This window comes from Netta rufina, assembly GCF_964035555.1.
Source record: "Netta rufina genome assembly, chromosome: 1".
Classification (NCBI taxonomy): Eukaryota; Metazoa; Chordata; class Aves; order Anseriformes; family Anatidae; genus Netta; species Netta rufina.
The window spans coordinates 202,491,624-202,507,081 of NC_140123.1; the positions used below are offsets into that span (position 1 = coordinate 202,491,624).

Below are 15,458 nucleotides of genomic sequence, written 5' to 3' on the forward strand. Positions count from 1 at the left end.
GGCGACTTCCGGCGGTGACTTCCGGGAGGGTGCCGGGGGAAGGAGGCGGCCCGCGGGCGCCATGGGGAAGTCGGATTTCCTCAGCCCCAAGGCCATCGCCAACCGCATCAAGTCCAAGGGGCTGCAGAAGCTCCGCTGGTACTGCCAGATGTGCCAGAAGCAGTGCCGCGATGAGGTGAGCCCCGCCTGGGTGCACCAATCCTACCCCTGAGGGGGGGCCTCGGGCTGTGGGGGGGGCGCCTGAAGGGCCCCGACCCCTCTAGGGGCCGTGTGAGGGCGTCTAAAGGGCCTCGACCTCCTTAGGGGTGGTGTGTGGGGGCTTCTGAAGGGCCCTGGCCCCTTAGGGGTTGCGTATTGGGCTCCTGACCTTCTTGTGAGGTCCCCAGGAGGAGTTGCAGGGCTGGCAGCCGTCCTGCAGTCGCCTTTTGTGTGTTCTTATCCTTCCCGTTGGGGTTTGAGTCTGTCAGAGAGAGGCTGGACCTCGTTCAGTGGGAGACAGGGATCTCTGATTGGGAGAGGATCTGTATGGATCTCTTCTGGGGGGGATCTTCAGGTTCTGGGGCTTTGCAGCCCCTCCTGTGTGGATCAAAATCTCCTTGGGAGGAGCTGGGTGGGACCTGAAGGGTTCCTGATCAATTGGATTAGGGATTTATCCCACTGGGATCCCCAGTCCCCCCCCGGAAGAAGCCCTGAGCCACTTCAGAGAAAGCACAGTGGCCCCAAGCCTTCTTTAGGCACAATCGATCCCCAACACAGTGATTGATCAACCCTGGGTGAGAGGGAGAGTGCGGTGGTTCCAAACCACCCTGGTGGGGTAATTCACTCCCCACAACCTTAACAGGGCAGTGGGGATAAGTATGAGGTGGCTCTCATCAGTCTTAGGAGTTCAGGGAGGTCGTGGTTTCCCTTGGGTTCAGGACGAGTACTGTGACGTGCTTGAGGGGATGCTGCATATCTGGAGTGCAGTAAGGTCACTTTTCCACCATTGTCATTCTGTCTCATGATCTTCCCTGCTTCTCCTGTTAGAAAAAGATCTTTTCTCTCTGACCCTTTCCCCTCTTTTTGGTTGTGTTCACCTGGGACCAGATGCCCATGGAATGCGAGTGTCCTCTTCCTCCTGGTTTCCTCAACTCAGGAGGGTTTTGTTTCTGGCTTGCCTCACCAGGAGGAGCAGCAAACTAATTGAGACAAAGCTAAAATAGTTATTTTTGTTTTATAGAATGGCTTCAAATGTCACTGCATGTCCGAGTCCCACCAGAGGCAATTGCTGCTGGCTTCTGAGAATCCCCAGCAATTCCTGAATTACTTCTCTGAGTAAGTTTGCTACATCTTCTTACCCAGCTCTGCATTCCTATGTCGGATCTGCACGGCCAGACCTCTTAAGGCCAGTTATGACCCACTGAAGACACTTTATTCTGATACACCTTAGTGCCAGCTATATTTTTAATGGCTCTTTGAAAAGTTTCCTCTTGAAAGCACGTAAGAGATTTCAGGGAGCCACGATGTTTAAAATCTGACAATCTTATCCCATTTGAGTTTTTTTTCACCCCCAAATGCAGCAACTTTTTCTCCCAGATGATTTTTATCCCAAGTATGACAGCTTTATCCCATGTCTGAGCCCTGTTCTGAGTTGCTCTCCCTTACAAATTATGTCCCTGTTGTGCCCCAGCTCAGCGGCTGTCACGCTCACAGAGTTACAAAGAGCTGAAAACCATTGCAGGGAGATAAGAAGCTGGTGATCTGCCCCGGGTCTCGCTGTTTCCCTCATTCCTTTGTCCAGCTGACCTGCCTGACAGTGCAGCTGGCTGCAGCAGGAGGCTGAAGGGAGGCTTTATCCTCCTGCCATTGAATTAGCAGCGAGATGAGTGATCAATCTCTCCAGCCTGCTGCTGCCCTTTGTCCTGCCTCGTGTTTTGTGTCAGCCGTTAGTCAAGCCTGGAAGATAGCTGGTAATGAAATACCAGCAATTAGCGGGAAGTGTTTAGGCTTCATTCTTTCTTTTTTATCCCTTTGAAAGGGTATTAATGCCTTCGGAGGATTTAACTTGTATGTGTACACACTGCGCTTAGTGCCACCTCACTGAAAAGAGGGAAATGAGCAGCTGAATTTCATCACGCTCAGCTCAAAGAGTGCTCCTGTTTATGTTGCTGTGACATAAATGCTAATGACAGTAGAAAATCTCTCTGTAATTCTTTACATTTTCCTAAAATACTTTATTTTTATCCCCTAAGGGAATTCCGAAATGATTTCCTAGAGCTGCTCAGAAGACGATTTGGTAAATATTGTTTGCTTGTTTTTAATGTTGTCTCTTGATTCCCTTTTGGTTGGTTTCTCCTAGGACCAATACTTACGTTTAATATTAATTCTGTTTCAGGAACCAAGAGAGTCCACAATAACATCGTGTACAACGAATACATCAGTCACCGCGAGCACATCCACATGAACGCCACGCAGTGGGAGACGCTGACTGATTTCACGAAATGGCTGGGGAGAGAAGGTGAATAGGGTTGGTCAGGGTCAGGAAATTTTAAAATTATTAGATAATGGTATTGCTGATAAGTAATCAATAAGTATTTGTGTTAGTTCTCCTGTTTCTTTCCCTTCCCTCCTGTATGTGTGTAGCAGATGTTCAAACACATTTCTGTGCTAACCGTTAGGAATTTGCTTATGGAAAGTGCCAGTGCTCTGGGATAAGTGCATCAATTGTGAACCTTTCCTGTAGTTACTGGAGGTATGCTAAATCCTAAGTCAACTTCCAAGAGTTGTCATTTAAAAAGTAAAAACTGTGGCAGGACATCTCTTACAAATACAGAATCCTTCAGGATTTAAGGTGACAAGAAGCACACAATTGTTTTCATTCCTGACCTAATGAAAGGGTTTAAACTTGAGCAATTTTGGGTTCAGTGGGGGGAACAGAGTGTTGTACTGTGGTACCACAAATTTTACATTGGCTTAATTGCCTGTGTACTACAGGATGCATTCGTGAGTCATTTAATGTTTGAAAAGGCACTCTGAGTGTCAGTAACAATAAGGGAGCATAATGAAGTTTCCTACAGTGTGATGCTATAGTGTTTATAGACGTTAGATTTCTGTTTACCTCCTTGTTAAAACAGTGTGAAGGAAGCCTTTTCTTCAATAAGGAAAGCATTCTGTCTGCTTTACTACATCTTCTGGCCTATCTCCAAATAGAACTGGCTAGCCGAAGGAAGGAAACAATCAATAAAGATAACTCAAAGTCAATTTAACTAGGCCTGTAAGGGATGTATTGTCTCCCTATTAAATATACAAAAAAGTATTTCCTAAATATTCCTAAATATTCCTAAAGAAGAGGTCATTATAGCAAACGTGAGCTATGAAAATGATCTTGATATATTCTTTGTTCCTCCCTTGTTGTTTGTTAGTATTAATTTAATTTTTTCTTGTGGGTTTTTAGGTCTTTGCAAGGTGGATGAGACTCCAAAAGGCTGGTACATTCAGTACATCGATAGGGACCCAGAGACTATTCGCAGGCAACAGGAACAAGAGAGGAAGAAGAAGCAAGACCTTGACGACGAAGAAAAAACTGCTAAATTCATTGAACAGCAAGTTAGGAGAGGCTTGGAGGGGAAGGAACTGGTGAGGAAAATTGCATTATAATTCCTTTCAGTTCAGTTAATGCTGCTAGGATCCTCCCACTGGCATTTCCTTTGCAGTCAGTTAAAAGGTGATGACTAATCTTCAGGCACCAGGTTGCAAGCTGGTCACCAGTTCAAACTGGGGAGCAGTGGGCAATTGTGGCTGCATTTACAGCACTGTTCTTCTCTAAACCAAGAGAAAAATTATTTCCCCATCTTACTGTCTGATCCTAGCCATGTCAGGTTTGATTTATGTTGTCTTTTCCCATACTTAAATCATCACATTATTGCACTTATGTCCTGAAACTTCTGTTAAACATTTATCTAAGATTATAGCCTGCTCTGGAGGAACGCTTGGAATTGCTTTGTACCTGGCTTGCTTTACCACTAAGTGAGTAATAGTTCTCTTCAAGTCATAAGCAATTTAAAAATCCTGATTTTAAAATATGAGAGTGAACAATGTCCAGGATGATGTCTACATTTATGATGTTTTAAAAACTTTTAGGGCTGCAAATAACAAGTACAGTAGGAAGGCTAAGGTAACCCGGGAGGCTGAAATAATCAAATCCACAAAGTGAAAAGTTTTTTTTGATAGTCCCAGCATGCAGTTTGGGAGCTGTTCCTTTGGCATCGTTCCATGACTTCCCTATGTGTTGTTGCCTGGGATTGAGACCTCTCATTTGATCCTGGATGTTGATAGGTACATTTAAATGCAGTTGTAAGCAATTATCTTTTCCTTAATTTAAAACTAATTGAAATTTAAATGGTCTGAGCCTTTAGTACTAAAAATCTGGAAAGATTCCAGTATTTTTCTTCTTTAGGTTATCAGTCTGTCCAAAAACCAGTCTAATCACGCTGGTTCAAAATGAGAAAATTTAAGGTAAGCCCCCTTTCCTTTCATGCTAGAATCAAGCAAGTTTAGACAGCATCTCTGGAGAGAGTGTTGAGTAGTTAAGTTTGCACAGCAGCCTGTGATGAGATAATGTTTTCAATTTATAATTGTATGAATCAAGCCAGGCAGATTATTACAGTTACTAGATAACCTCACAGTAGTCTGTAAAACTGAGCTAATCAGTGATCACAAAAAAATGATATCTTGGCTCAGCTTTCTGAAATCTATTTTGTATTCTTTTGGCAGGAGGCACCAGTCTATACTGAACTGAACAGAGAAAATGAAGAAGAAAAAGGTAACCGATTCTTGAAACATGCCGTTTTTTAGAACTTACAGAAGCTGATCTTGGGACTAAAATGTGATGAGAACTAAGTCTTGCTCAGTGCTTCATAAAGTACTTTGAGATAAGTTAAAAAGAGCAATGGAAATGTGGAAACAGAGAATTTTTGTGTACTTTTTTTGAACTAGTGTAATTTTTTGAACTAGTTTATTTTAAAAGTGAAAATACTTACTAATTTTTGTTTTAAATCTTACGATCTTTCCCATTTGTGGATTGTTAAAATTGTAACACCTTTCAATGTACTTACATATAAAGATAGACATAAAGTAATTCTTTTTTGTTTTGTTTTTGTTTTTCAGTTGCATTTAATTTAAACAAAGGAGCAAGTACTTCAGTAGCAGCATCTTCTAAAACCAGGTGAGAAAAGAATTTAAGGACAACCTTGACTTTTACAAATTACTTACATGTCAATGGTATTTGTATTGGAAGATGTATGTTGTCCTGGAGTATCTGGAGTCTGCTGTCTCATCCTGCCATTTATTCAGGAGGGGATACTAGGCAGCTTCATGGTTCCTTTTGTATTTTAAGTGGTTGAATGGTTAGATCTTAAACGCATGCTGTGAGGAGCCTTCTTGAATTCACTAAGGTCCGTGGTAGGTGCCAATAAAGTAATAAGCAGTAGTAGGTTCCTCTAGGAAGAGATTATTATGTGAGATAGTGGATAAGGGATCTAATCAAACTATTTAAAGTGAATCCCATCTAGTCCCAGCTGCCTTCTGTGAATGGGTATTCATGACTTGTTCATTTCAATTCCTAAAACCTTTGACTGCTTTGTCTAATTGGAGGTAACACTTTCCCTGATCATCTTTAAAGGAGCTGAACCTACCTGACATAAATCTTTCTAAAGCTCACAAATTTAATTGTCATCATATAACCACAAGCAACACGGACAGAAGAGATCAATAATGCGAATGATCTGTACTCACAGCAGTCTGGGGAACTGTGTGATGAGCAGCACATCTTTTCTTGTGAGGCAATATTGTAATTAAATGTATTGCAGGTAAAACGAAAGCTTTCTTCTCATCATAAGCTTAGCTTCCAGATAAGGTATCTGATGGGTGATATGCCAGGCAGAAAATGAGACAATAAAGTAGTTCTTTGCAATAAGAGATACAGATGCAGGCTTAGAGGAATACTTGTAAATTATCCCTAAACATTGAGTTGTGCTTAAGATGAGTTTGAAACTTAATGCAGACACTCACTTGAATGGTTTCAGTGAAGAAAACTCAAGTTTGCTTTTAGGGTGCTTGTTAAAATTTGGCTGAATGTGAAATCAGGTACCAGAAGGTCTAATTTTTTCATAGTATATGATAGGTACTTGTGTGTAAGCTTTGTAAAGGTAGTGTTGAAGCAAAATTTGGATATCTCCTTCGCAGTAAGGTGACGGCCTGCGGTTTATCTGTCACTGGGGATATAGCTTCCATGTATGACTGAAGTGAATCCTGCCTCCCTGTGTCAGCCTGAAGGTGTGTTCTGCAGCTGTGAGATGTGTTGGCTGCTGCTGAGGATCATTTGGGTTCAACCTGATACCACACGCTGCAGAATCCTGCCAAGGATTAGTGCTTGCATTTCCTGAATGGGGACAGAAATAGGGCCAAGAGGCCATAGGCTGTGGATGGTGGATTTTGGAGGGCATGGGGCTCCTGGTTTTAGGGTACAGAGATGTAGTTGGAGACTTGCTGAGAAGGGGGGTGAGAGGGGAGGTGTGCCCTCTGTTGTGTTTCCATGTACCTGACACGGAGCTGGGAATCGCCGCTGCAGGAACGGCTTCTGATGCTTTCTGTATGCTCACCTTTAAGTAAACCAAGGGCCCTGGGTTTATTTTTTTCTTTGAGAACTTATATCCTCAAATCCCTGCTTAACGGGGCTGCTCTAGTGGACAAGATTAGAATTACTTCTAATTAAGGAATAGGTAGGAGCTATGGCCAAGGTCACCCTACTGCAAATGTACCCGTGCACAGTCCTGCCCACACAGTGATCAGCCTCTGCTGTCTGCAGTCAGGGGCTCCCCAGCCCTATAATCCCACGGGGAGTTCCTTCAGAACCTGTTTGCCCTAATGTTTAGGAATTTGTCCACAGTTTTCTGTCTAAATGTAGTCATGGCCAGTTTATACCAGTTGGTCTTGTGTTGGTGCGGGTGTTTAATGTAAATGGTTGTTTTTCTCCCCAGTGATTCTTTCTCCTCAGGCACTAAATATATATAGAGAACAGTTTTAGCCTTTCAACCTTTCCTGTACTGCATGAGCAGGCTTATACTGTGCTAGCCTTTACTGTGCTGGCCTTGTTTTCTTGATCCCTTCCTTGCTCTTGTTCTAGAGTCAGCTAAACTTCCTTGGAACAGGAGAGCTGATCCAATTTGTGCATGCTGCAAAGGAAACCTCACCGTGGCTTATGCAAGACACTAATACTTGTCTGGCTTGATGCCTCCTAGGGTTGCGTTTGACCCTCATGGTTGGTCTGCGTTGGTAGTTGTCATCCACGCTTATAGCTAGACCCTCCTCTGCTTCTGTTGTTCTTAAACACTGAGCTTCCAGTAGACAGAAGCTACTCAGAGTAAACTGTTCCAAAGCATGTGAGCTTGCCTAACGTGCTGGTTAATTTTGTCTCATGTAAAACACAGTTTTCAAGGTAAAACAGTCCTTTCTTGCATCCAGATCTTTTTTGTGTCATCCATGCTGATGGCACACCTGAATAGTGTTGGTGGTCTCTCACTCTTTGTTCCAGGGTCCTTGATGAATACCTTAAATAAGACTTGTTTTAGTCCTGGCACCCAGGAATCCCTTAGTGACCTCACAGCATATTCATTTTCTTTCTTAAACGTAGGCATTCCAGTTGTTGTTTTAATTGTATTTTGCTCTATATAAGATATTTATTTTAAGTATTTGCTGTTGGATTTGTGGTTTAATGCGCTGTTTTTTCTAGAACTCTACTATGGAGGTTTTCCAGTCTTCCTTTGAGACACGTTTGATTTTTCTCTCAATTTTGTTTCTATTGCCATTTCTGTATCTCGTTCCCATTATGAATCTTCCCTTTGCTAGTACCTCCAACATCCTCACTAGAGAACCCAGGCAAAACATGAAGTTTGTTGTAAGGCTGTAAGATTATCTTACTGTCCACCTCACAGTAAGAGGTGACCTTCTTCACCTTTCTGGATGAGAAAACACCCTAATTTTTACTGCATCCAAATGTTTTTCTATAAAAATGTGCAAACACAGGCTGCCTTTAAGCAGTTCTCACTTTACCTAGGTGTTCCCTGATCCCTAAGATAAAAATATTTGTGCTGATTGCTCTTTTCTTTCATAAATCATAGGCTGTTTGCCTATTTTTACATATGACCCTGGAGGTGGTGTTTATTTGCTGGGTGTAGAGCCCTTTTCTACAATTTCCCCTTGTTTCCCTCCCTCTGCCTGATTGATTGATTATCTCTGTCTGGAAGGATTTCCAGGCCTCTACCCGTGTTGGAGAGTTGCTCAGTCCAGGTGGCTTCTCTACAGCCACAAGCTTGCCATTTTTATTCAAGTATTTGAAGGAAATATTCCAAGCAAATGTAAAACTCTTATTTGCAGACTTGTTTTTGCCTTTACCATTTAACTCGAGCCCCCAGACAACTCTTAGCTTTTGCACTGGTGAACTGCCCACTAGGTGGTTTTCATTAACTGGACTGCTTGCAGTGAGCATCAGGGGACATGGAACTCACACCTTGAGATCAGCTCTCGCTGCAAAGTGCAGTCCTAGAGGAGGCATGAGTGGTCTGGAAGGTGACGTTGCGCGACAGAAGTCAGAAAGATCAGCAGGCCTTTTTGTGCAAACAGTTCTTCAAATGCAGCTTGGTAGAGGAGACAAGTTGAGGTCTGCTGTGAAAACTCCATCTTGTTCTTCCAGCAGCGTCCTTGGACCAAGTGCATTGAAGACAGCGGAAGGGGCAGTTAAAAGAAAAGAATCGTCTCATAGCTCTGGTCAGTCCAAAGAGAAAAAGAAGAAATCTGCACTGGATGAGATTATGGAGGTAACAGTTGTGCAAGGATCTCTGTCTTTATAACCCCAATGAGTCCACTCTCCCAGGGCCTCAGTTACCTCAGACCTTCAGTTCCTGTGGAATTCAGACTTTCATGTCCTATCAGGCAAAACTATTTCACTTCCCATTTAAAACTGTTTGCTGCTGCTCATCTGTGCTCCCCACACAATCCAGATGTTGGAAGTAAAGGAATACAGCTTTTGCAAGAGAAGAAAATATCTTGACAGAAATAAATGTAAATCTCCATCATTTTATTGTGGACTGCTAGATCTCATCAGATTCATTTTTGTGCAGCAAACACATGATGGCATACCCTTGTACTTTTCCCTGCTTGATGTGGGTCTGGAGAATTGGTTCAGCTGTTTGAAAGCATGGGGAAGCTGCGGTAAAAGGAGAAAATAAATGGTGATTATTTCTCGTTGTTCTGTAGCTTGAAGAAGAGAAGAAAAGAATATCTCGAACAGACTACTGGTTGCAGCCTGTAAGTGTCTTAAAAATTATTGTCAAAACAATGAAGCTGCTAGTGATTTGAAGCATGTAAAGATCCAAAAGCAGATTCCAAGTTTAATTCACTCATTTCCCAAGCTGCCAAATGTGAGAAATTAAAGTATCTGGGAGGAATTGCCCTCTCAGACTGCAGGTCATGCTCAACTAGAAACATCATATACCAGATCTCAGATGGGGTGGAATTCTTTAATTAGGGAGTTGGTGCCATCAGTCTCTGCAGATGATGTTTAAATCGTGGTGTGACTTACAGCCCTCTTCTTCCTATGCTAGTAGTTGACTTACAGAGATGCAGAGTTCAGCATCAGCCTTTGAGCTGTGAGACCTCATTTTAGACTGTTTTTTAGATCAAGAACTGCCCTTTAACTGCTGAGGGCTGTCATTTTATATCCTACATTAAAATGTAACAGAATATGTAAAACAAAAAAAGTCCTGAGAGATTATACTTGGAACCAACAATTCAAGGATAAATACAAGGTGCTGAATGCTGAGAGCAGAGCAGCTATTGCTGCTTCCTTCAGTGTGTCCATAGTGTCACTGTGGCTGGGGTTAGAGTGACTTGAATGTGTAATTAGATTGTGTAATTGTTTGTATATTTTGTCATTTTAATGTGTTTTTTTTCTTTTTTTCCTTCCTTTCAAATCTTCCAGGAAATCGTTGTAAAAATTGTCACAAAAAAGCTGGGGGAGAAGTATCACAAAAAGAAAGGAGTCGTTAAGGTAAAGTGTGCAAATGGAAGCACATCGCTTTGGTTAAGTTGTTCTGGTATCAGATGACTTCTGAAGTTTTCTGTTTCACTGTGTAAGCTGTTCAGCCTCGAGTGAACACTTGATGGGGCTGTAATTCACCTTAACTTCACTGGGACTTACTCTGGGCCGAGCAAATCTCTGAATTGATTTAGTTGCATTTACTCAGTGATCCTTTAGCTGTTTTTGTCCTGCCCAGCTTATCCCTATGAACACATCCCTTGTGGGGAATGGTCACTTTTTCAGTATGAGAAGACCAAGAGCAGTGCAATTGCATTTTAATCTGAGACAAGTCAGTTTTGCACAAATATTTACACCGCATGCTGCCTTTGAGCAAGATATCTTTTGTGTACAAAATCTTCAGTCTGTAAGCCTTGCTCTGTTCAGAAGTGGTTTCTTTTAGCCACTGCCAGTGAAATAATGCTGTACTAGGTAGTCCGAGGCCAAACAGTCTCTGGCAGGAGCACCGAAGAACAACACCCAAGTGTGTTTTGAATGATTGACAGGAGCATAGAGAGCTCAGAATCACAGCTTTTTTTGGTAAGCATCTTAGAAGGTCATGTGTACCGGTGGCTGTCTTCCACTGAGCTCTGAACAAGGGAGGTTGAATGTGGTTTATGCTAGGTGTAAAGATGGTCAGTAACATTTTTCCTTATTGAGAGGCAGTAACGCCAGTTTAGCCCACCAAGAGAGAAAGAATTTACTCCCCATCTTTGAGAGGATAGCTAAGGTAGCTTTATCTGAAGGTTGACAAAACCTTCCGACAAAGCTGACCAAAATTTTTGGTCTTCATTTACAAAGTAGACCAGTCATTGATGCTTAAGAGAAGTGCTTTGAGGGTAGCCTTAACTTCAGAGTGAGACCAGCTGGTGGCTTACAGAAACTGGATGCCTTTAGGACAGCTCAGAAGTCATCATTGCATTTGAAAATGTACAAATGCAGACTCACGGTCCTGAACTTGTTAATTTTGAAAATGTAAACTTAGAGAATTTTTGGATGTCATAGTCACTGTTAGGCCTCTGTCTTTCACAACAGGAAGTGATTGACAAATACACAGCAGTTGTGAAGATGATTGATTCTGGAGACAAACTGAAGCTTGATCAGACACATCTGGAGACAGTAATACCAGCACCAGGTATGGCTGTTCTGCTCGTTTTCCAACTTAGCAGTCACAGCAAAACTTAAATTTCAGTTCTTTTAAACCACAAATCATCCACTTGAAAACACTTTGAACGGGCAGGCTGTAAGGCAGCTTGCTGGAGCCTCGAGGAGAAACCTGTTCTGTGGTGGGTGGTGAAGTTGAACCCAACTCCATGAAAAGAAGTTGGGAGCCCTCTTTGTAACCGTTCTCCTATTTCTCACTTCAGGCAAGAAAGTTATGGTATTAAATGGTGGTTACAGGGGAAACGAAGGCATCTTGGAATCTATCAATGAAAAGAAATTTTCAGCAACAATAATCATCGACTCTGTAAGTATAAAATGCTGTAAGGTTAGTTTGTGTAGAGTGCTCTTTCATCTGTATGCTGGAGAGCTTTCACAAAAAAAAAAAAAAAAGTGTCATTAATCCCGTCTTATAGGTGGGATTTATGGTGTACAAAATGCTGTGCTCACCCCTCTATTCCCAACCAGTAGGAAAACAGCTGCTTGTTCTTCATTGCAGATTAAGGTTCTGCTATTTGCTTTTAAGAAGATGCCCAGATGCTGAATTTGGCAAGTTTTTAACTTGAAAGAGACTTGCAAAATATTTTGTATGTTTGTTTTGAATGTGGCTGTTGTTGCACTGTTTTGTGGGAAGGTAAAAAAAAAAAAAAAAAAAAAAAAAAGTGAAATATGCAGGGAGGTGATTTTTCTCCTCCCTTTTTCTCTTCCCTTCCACTAGTCTGAATACGGGGCTTTATATGCTTCTCTGTTGTTTTGTTTATAGTTAACAACTACATTTGAGGTTTGTTTTTGGCTCTGTTTGTTTTTTTACATCCCACCTTTCTCCGGGCTAAAGTTAAGCCACGTGATCACCTCTGTGTTTGTGGCTATTTCTTTGCTCTCCTCTGCCACACCATCTCTAAACTCGTGGATATGGCAGGAGATAGACCCTGTTAGTATCCTGTTTAAAGAAGGGCTGCAGAAACTCAGCCCATGTGGAATTCTGGAGAATTTGCTTGAGGACAGACTGTGCAGGTGTCCTAACCACAGCTTTGGCTGGAGATGAGGATTGTGAAACATTGGTCTTGGGAAAGGAGGCTACTTTTTCTCATGTTCTTGTATAAGTAGATGTAAAGATTACCTCCTTCTGTGTGAACTGTAAGTCTATACATTAAAAAAGGGTGAAACTACCTCTGAAAACCACTAAAGTCTGTGAGAATTTTCTTAATGATTGTAAGGTTACCAGGAGTTTTATATATAACATGTCTGTATTCAAAATCAAATCTGTTATTCCTTAGAAGCTTACAGTGAATCAACTCAAAACAGCTGCTTATATTTGCCCCAAAATTTGAGGAACTTGAACTAACACAAAGTGTCCTGAACGTGAAAAGATTTCTGGGACAGTATTGAAGCCTTTTCACATTCTGCAGTCAGATTGCAGGCAATGAAACAGAAAATGCTGTGTTGTGAACAAATCCCAAACCTGCAGTTCTTTTTTAAATGCATTCCACCATGTATCATCTGTACAACAGCCGTTGTGTATTTATATGTGGCTTTTGCGCAGAGCTCTTAAACAGAAAAGTAGCTGTTGTGCTTTTACTGTGCACAGCACCGGATAAAAATGCTAATGCCTGGGGTTTCCAGTACTGTTCATTTCAGTTGTGCTTCTTAAAAAACGACTGAATGCAGCAAGATTTGATACGGCCTATTTAGCTACGTTACTTTAAGTTCTCTGGTGGGAAATTCAACAAACGAGTTTATGCTCTGATCTTATTTCTTACACTGTGTTATTTTCCAGGGACCTTTAAAAGGACGCCGAGTTGAAGGTATCCAGTATGAAGACATTTCCAAACTTGCCTGAGGCGCTAACTGTGGATCAAGAGATGATTTTGGTTCCCGAAAACATCTTTCTGGCTTCTTCCAGGCAGATACAAGACTCTACCATGTCAGGGTTTTTGTTTTCTGTGTATATGTATTTATAATGTATATAGAAATCAACCATGAGCAAACTGGTTTTATTTAAAAATCACTATAAATTTGTTACATAAAATGTTTGTGGAAATCTTATCAGTGGAAGTACTCTGTCTGATTCTGTTTCAAAGTTATTTTATGATACTTGATTCAATTTCCAGTTGTAAAACACAGCAGATAGCTGCAAGCTGGAGTATTCTATTTACTGAGGTGCATTACAAGTTCCATAGGGTAGAGAATTACCTACAATAACTGCTTGAGGCGGGCGGAGAGTGTTAGGGCCAATGGAGTTTAAACTGCACACTTTTCAGCCTGCAGCCAAAATTAAATTCTGGCTGGAGGAACAAGGGAAAGGATTAACAGAATAGCAAGAAGGTAGCAGTGCTGCAAGGGATTATTCTGGATTTTTTCTAAAGAATGGTCTGGTTTATTAAGTGTTGTTACCAACTTATTTTTAGTTAACTTATCATCTGTAGTAGAATCCACATAATCAACTTTCTCCATCACCTTGTTTTCAGGGCTTCTAATAATACCAATATGCAATTTATCTGCATGTGGACTGCCAAGATAAATGTTACTTGTGGGCTTTCTAGGATGCCAACCTGAGTGCGTGCAGATATGAGTTGGTGATTGCTGTTTGGGTTTTCCAGAGCCTTTTCCTTTGTTCATATTTCCATTGTTTCCATACTTTGCTGTGGATGCTAAATGATTAACATTATTTTTTTATTTTTTGACACATTTTGTACAATATTTTTAAGGCTTTTCAGGAATAAATGTAAACCTTTCTTAGGTGAGTGTATTCCTTTTCAGCCTTTTAAACACACTGGGTGGCACTCTGTAGGTTTATATCTACTGAAGAGCACAGTAAAGTGTCCAACTGTTGTAACTGCCTTACTTGTGGAATAGAAAGGTGCAAGTTTTTCTTTTACAGGCAAACTACAACCCAGGCAAACTACAAACCATCACCTTATAGTTCAGTCTGCCTCTGATTACACTGTGTGGATCTGGAACCTGATGGCAAGAAAACTGATACCCCTGTACCTTTCAGAGCAGATCTTAGCTGTGGGAAGCTGCTGTGTTTGATGCTGTGTGGCTTTTGGGGGAAGCTGAGATGTAGGAAGCTGGGGAAGGTGAGAAGACCATCTGGTCTGCTCATCTGGGAATAGTAGAACTTTTTTGCCATGCTAACACAACAATTTTCTGTGTTTGAGCAAAAATCCTTTCATGAGACTTGATTTTTTTTTTTCTTAGAAGAGGTACTCAGCACCTTCTTTAGTGGGCTGAGGGTCGCATAGGACAGGATGCTGTTGTGATGTCACATTCAGTGACGTGACATCAGTTGCACTGCAATCTACAGTTCAGGGTCAGTAGCAGCGAAGTCACTATTGTACCTTTCTTTGCCTCAGAGAACCATGATTTTGTGGTTTCCAGGGGACCCCTGCAGGAAGGCTGAAAGACTGCAAAGGCTTAGTGAAACAAGCTGCTGTCTGGAATGACCTCATACAGGAGAACCAAATGGCTTTCCAGGGATCCCAGACATAAATGCAAGTCTAGCAGTAATGCAGTACCTAAAAAAAAAATGCAGAAGGGATCTGAAGACAGAAGATTGGCTGTCAATTTAGGCTGTTTGAGCAACCTGGATTGTGTAAAGAGCTCTACCTTTTCTCAAAGGACAGGTTCTGATTAAGAAGAGGCATGTAAGAGACTAATGAGAATAAATGAAAAAACTGAACAGCTTTTCTCTCACTGAAAACAATTACACCTGACATTCTAGAGCCTGAAACGTTAGAGTGAATATAATAGAAAAGTTGAGTTGTGTGGAGATGAACAGAGAATGATTATTCACTGCTTTTCACATACGGGCCATGAAATGGTAGAACTAATCCCCCTGGAGGAGAAGCTTTTAGTCCTGTTGGTGATTTCTGTATAGTCTGAATTCTAGGCTCTTTATCTGATTTTACCAGTTTTATATCTGGGTATGAACTTCACTGTGACATTGAAATTTTTCCCAAAAACAAGCAAAGTCTGGAAGATATTTTGGGCTCATCCAATTTATTTCCCTGCAATATGGCACTATCAGCCATTTCAAGGACATTTCTGACCACTGGTTAACTCATGCTTAAAGACTGGAGACTCCTTAGGATACCCATTCCAGACCCCACGTTCCTTTTCTCTTAATCCAGCAGTCCTTGAACTTGCATTTTCCTAGTGCTTTGACAAGGCAAAAGCTTAAGTT

The 15,458-nt window shown here is 41.6% G+C and overlaps 1 protein-coding gene across 2 annotated transcripts; it reads left to right on the plus strand.

The window, feature by feature from the left end:
• The first annotated feature begins 36 nt into the window (after window positions 1–36).
• Window positions 37–13,974, plus strand: KIN (Kin17 DNA and RNA binding protein). 2 transcript variants are annotated; one of them, XM_084307018.1, is made up of 13 exons: window positions 37–175; window positions 1,220–1,314; window positions 2,232–2,275; window positions 2,375–2,497; window positions 3,434–3,615; window positions 4,753–4,801; window positions 5,146–5,203; window positions 8,729–8,852; window positions 9,292–9,342; window positions 10,016–10,084; window positions 11,147–11,246; window positions 11,479–11,579; window positions 13,050–13,974. In XM_084307018.1, the coding sequence occupies exons 1-13, from the start codon at window positions 62–64 to the stop codon at window positions 13,110–13,112; spliced, it is 1,173 nt and encodes a 390-aa protein (XP_084163144.1). In that variant the 5' UTR covers window positions 37–61; the 3' UTR covers window positions 13,113–13,974. The 2 variants fall into 2 exon arrangements, with proteins under 2 accessions (XP_084163144.1, XP_084163145.1); XM_084307019.1 differs by having other exon boundaries at window positions 8,732–8,852.
• The last annotated feature ends 1,484 nt before the right edge of the window (window positions 13,975–15,458 follow it).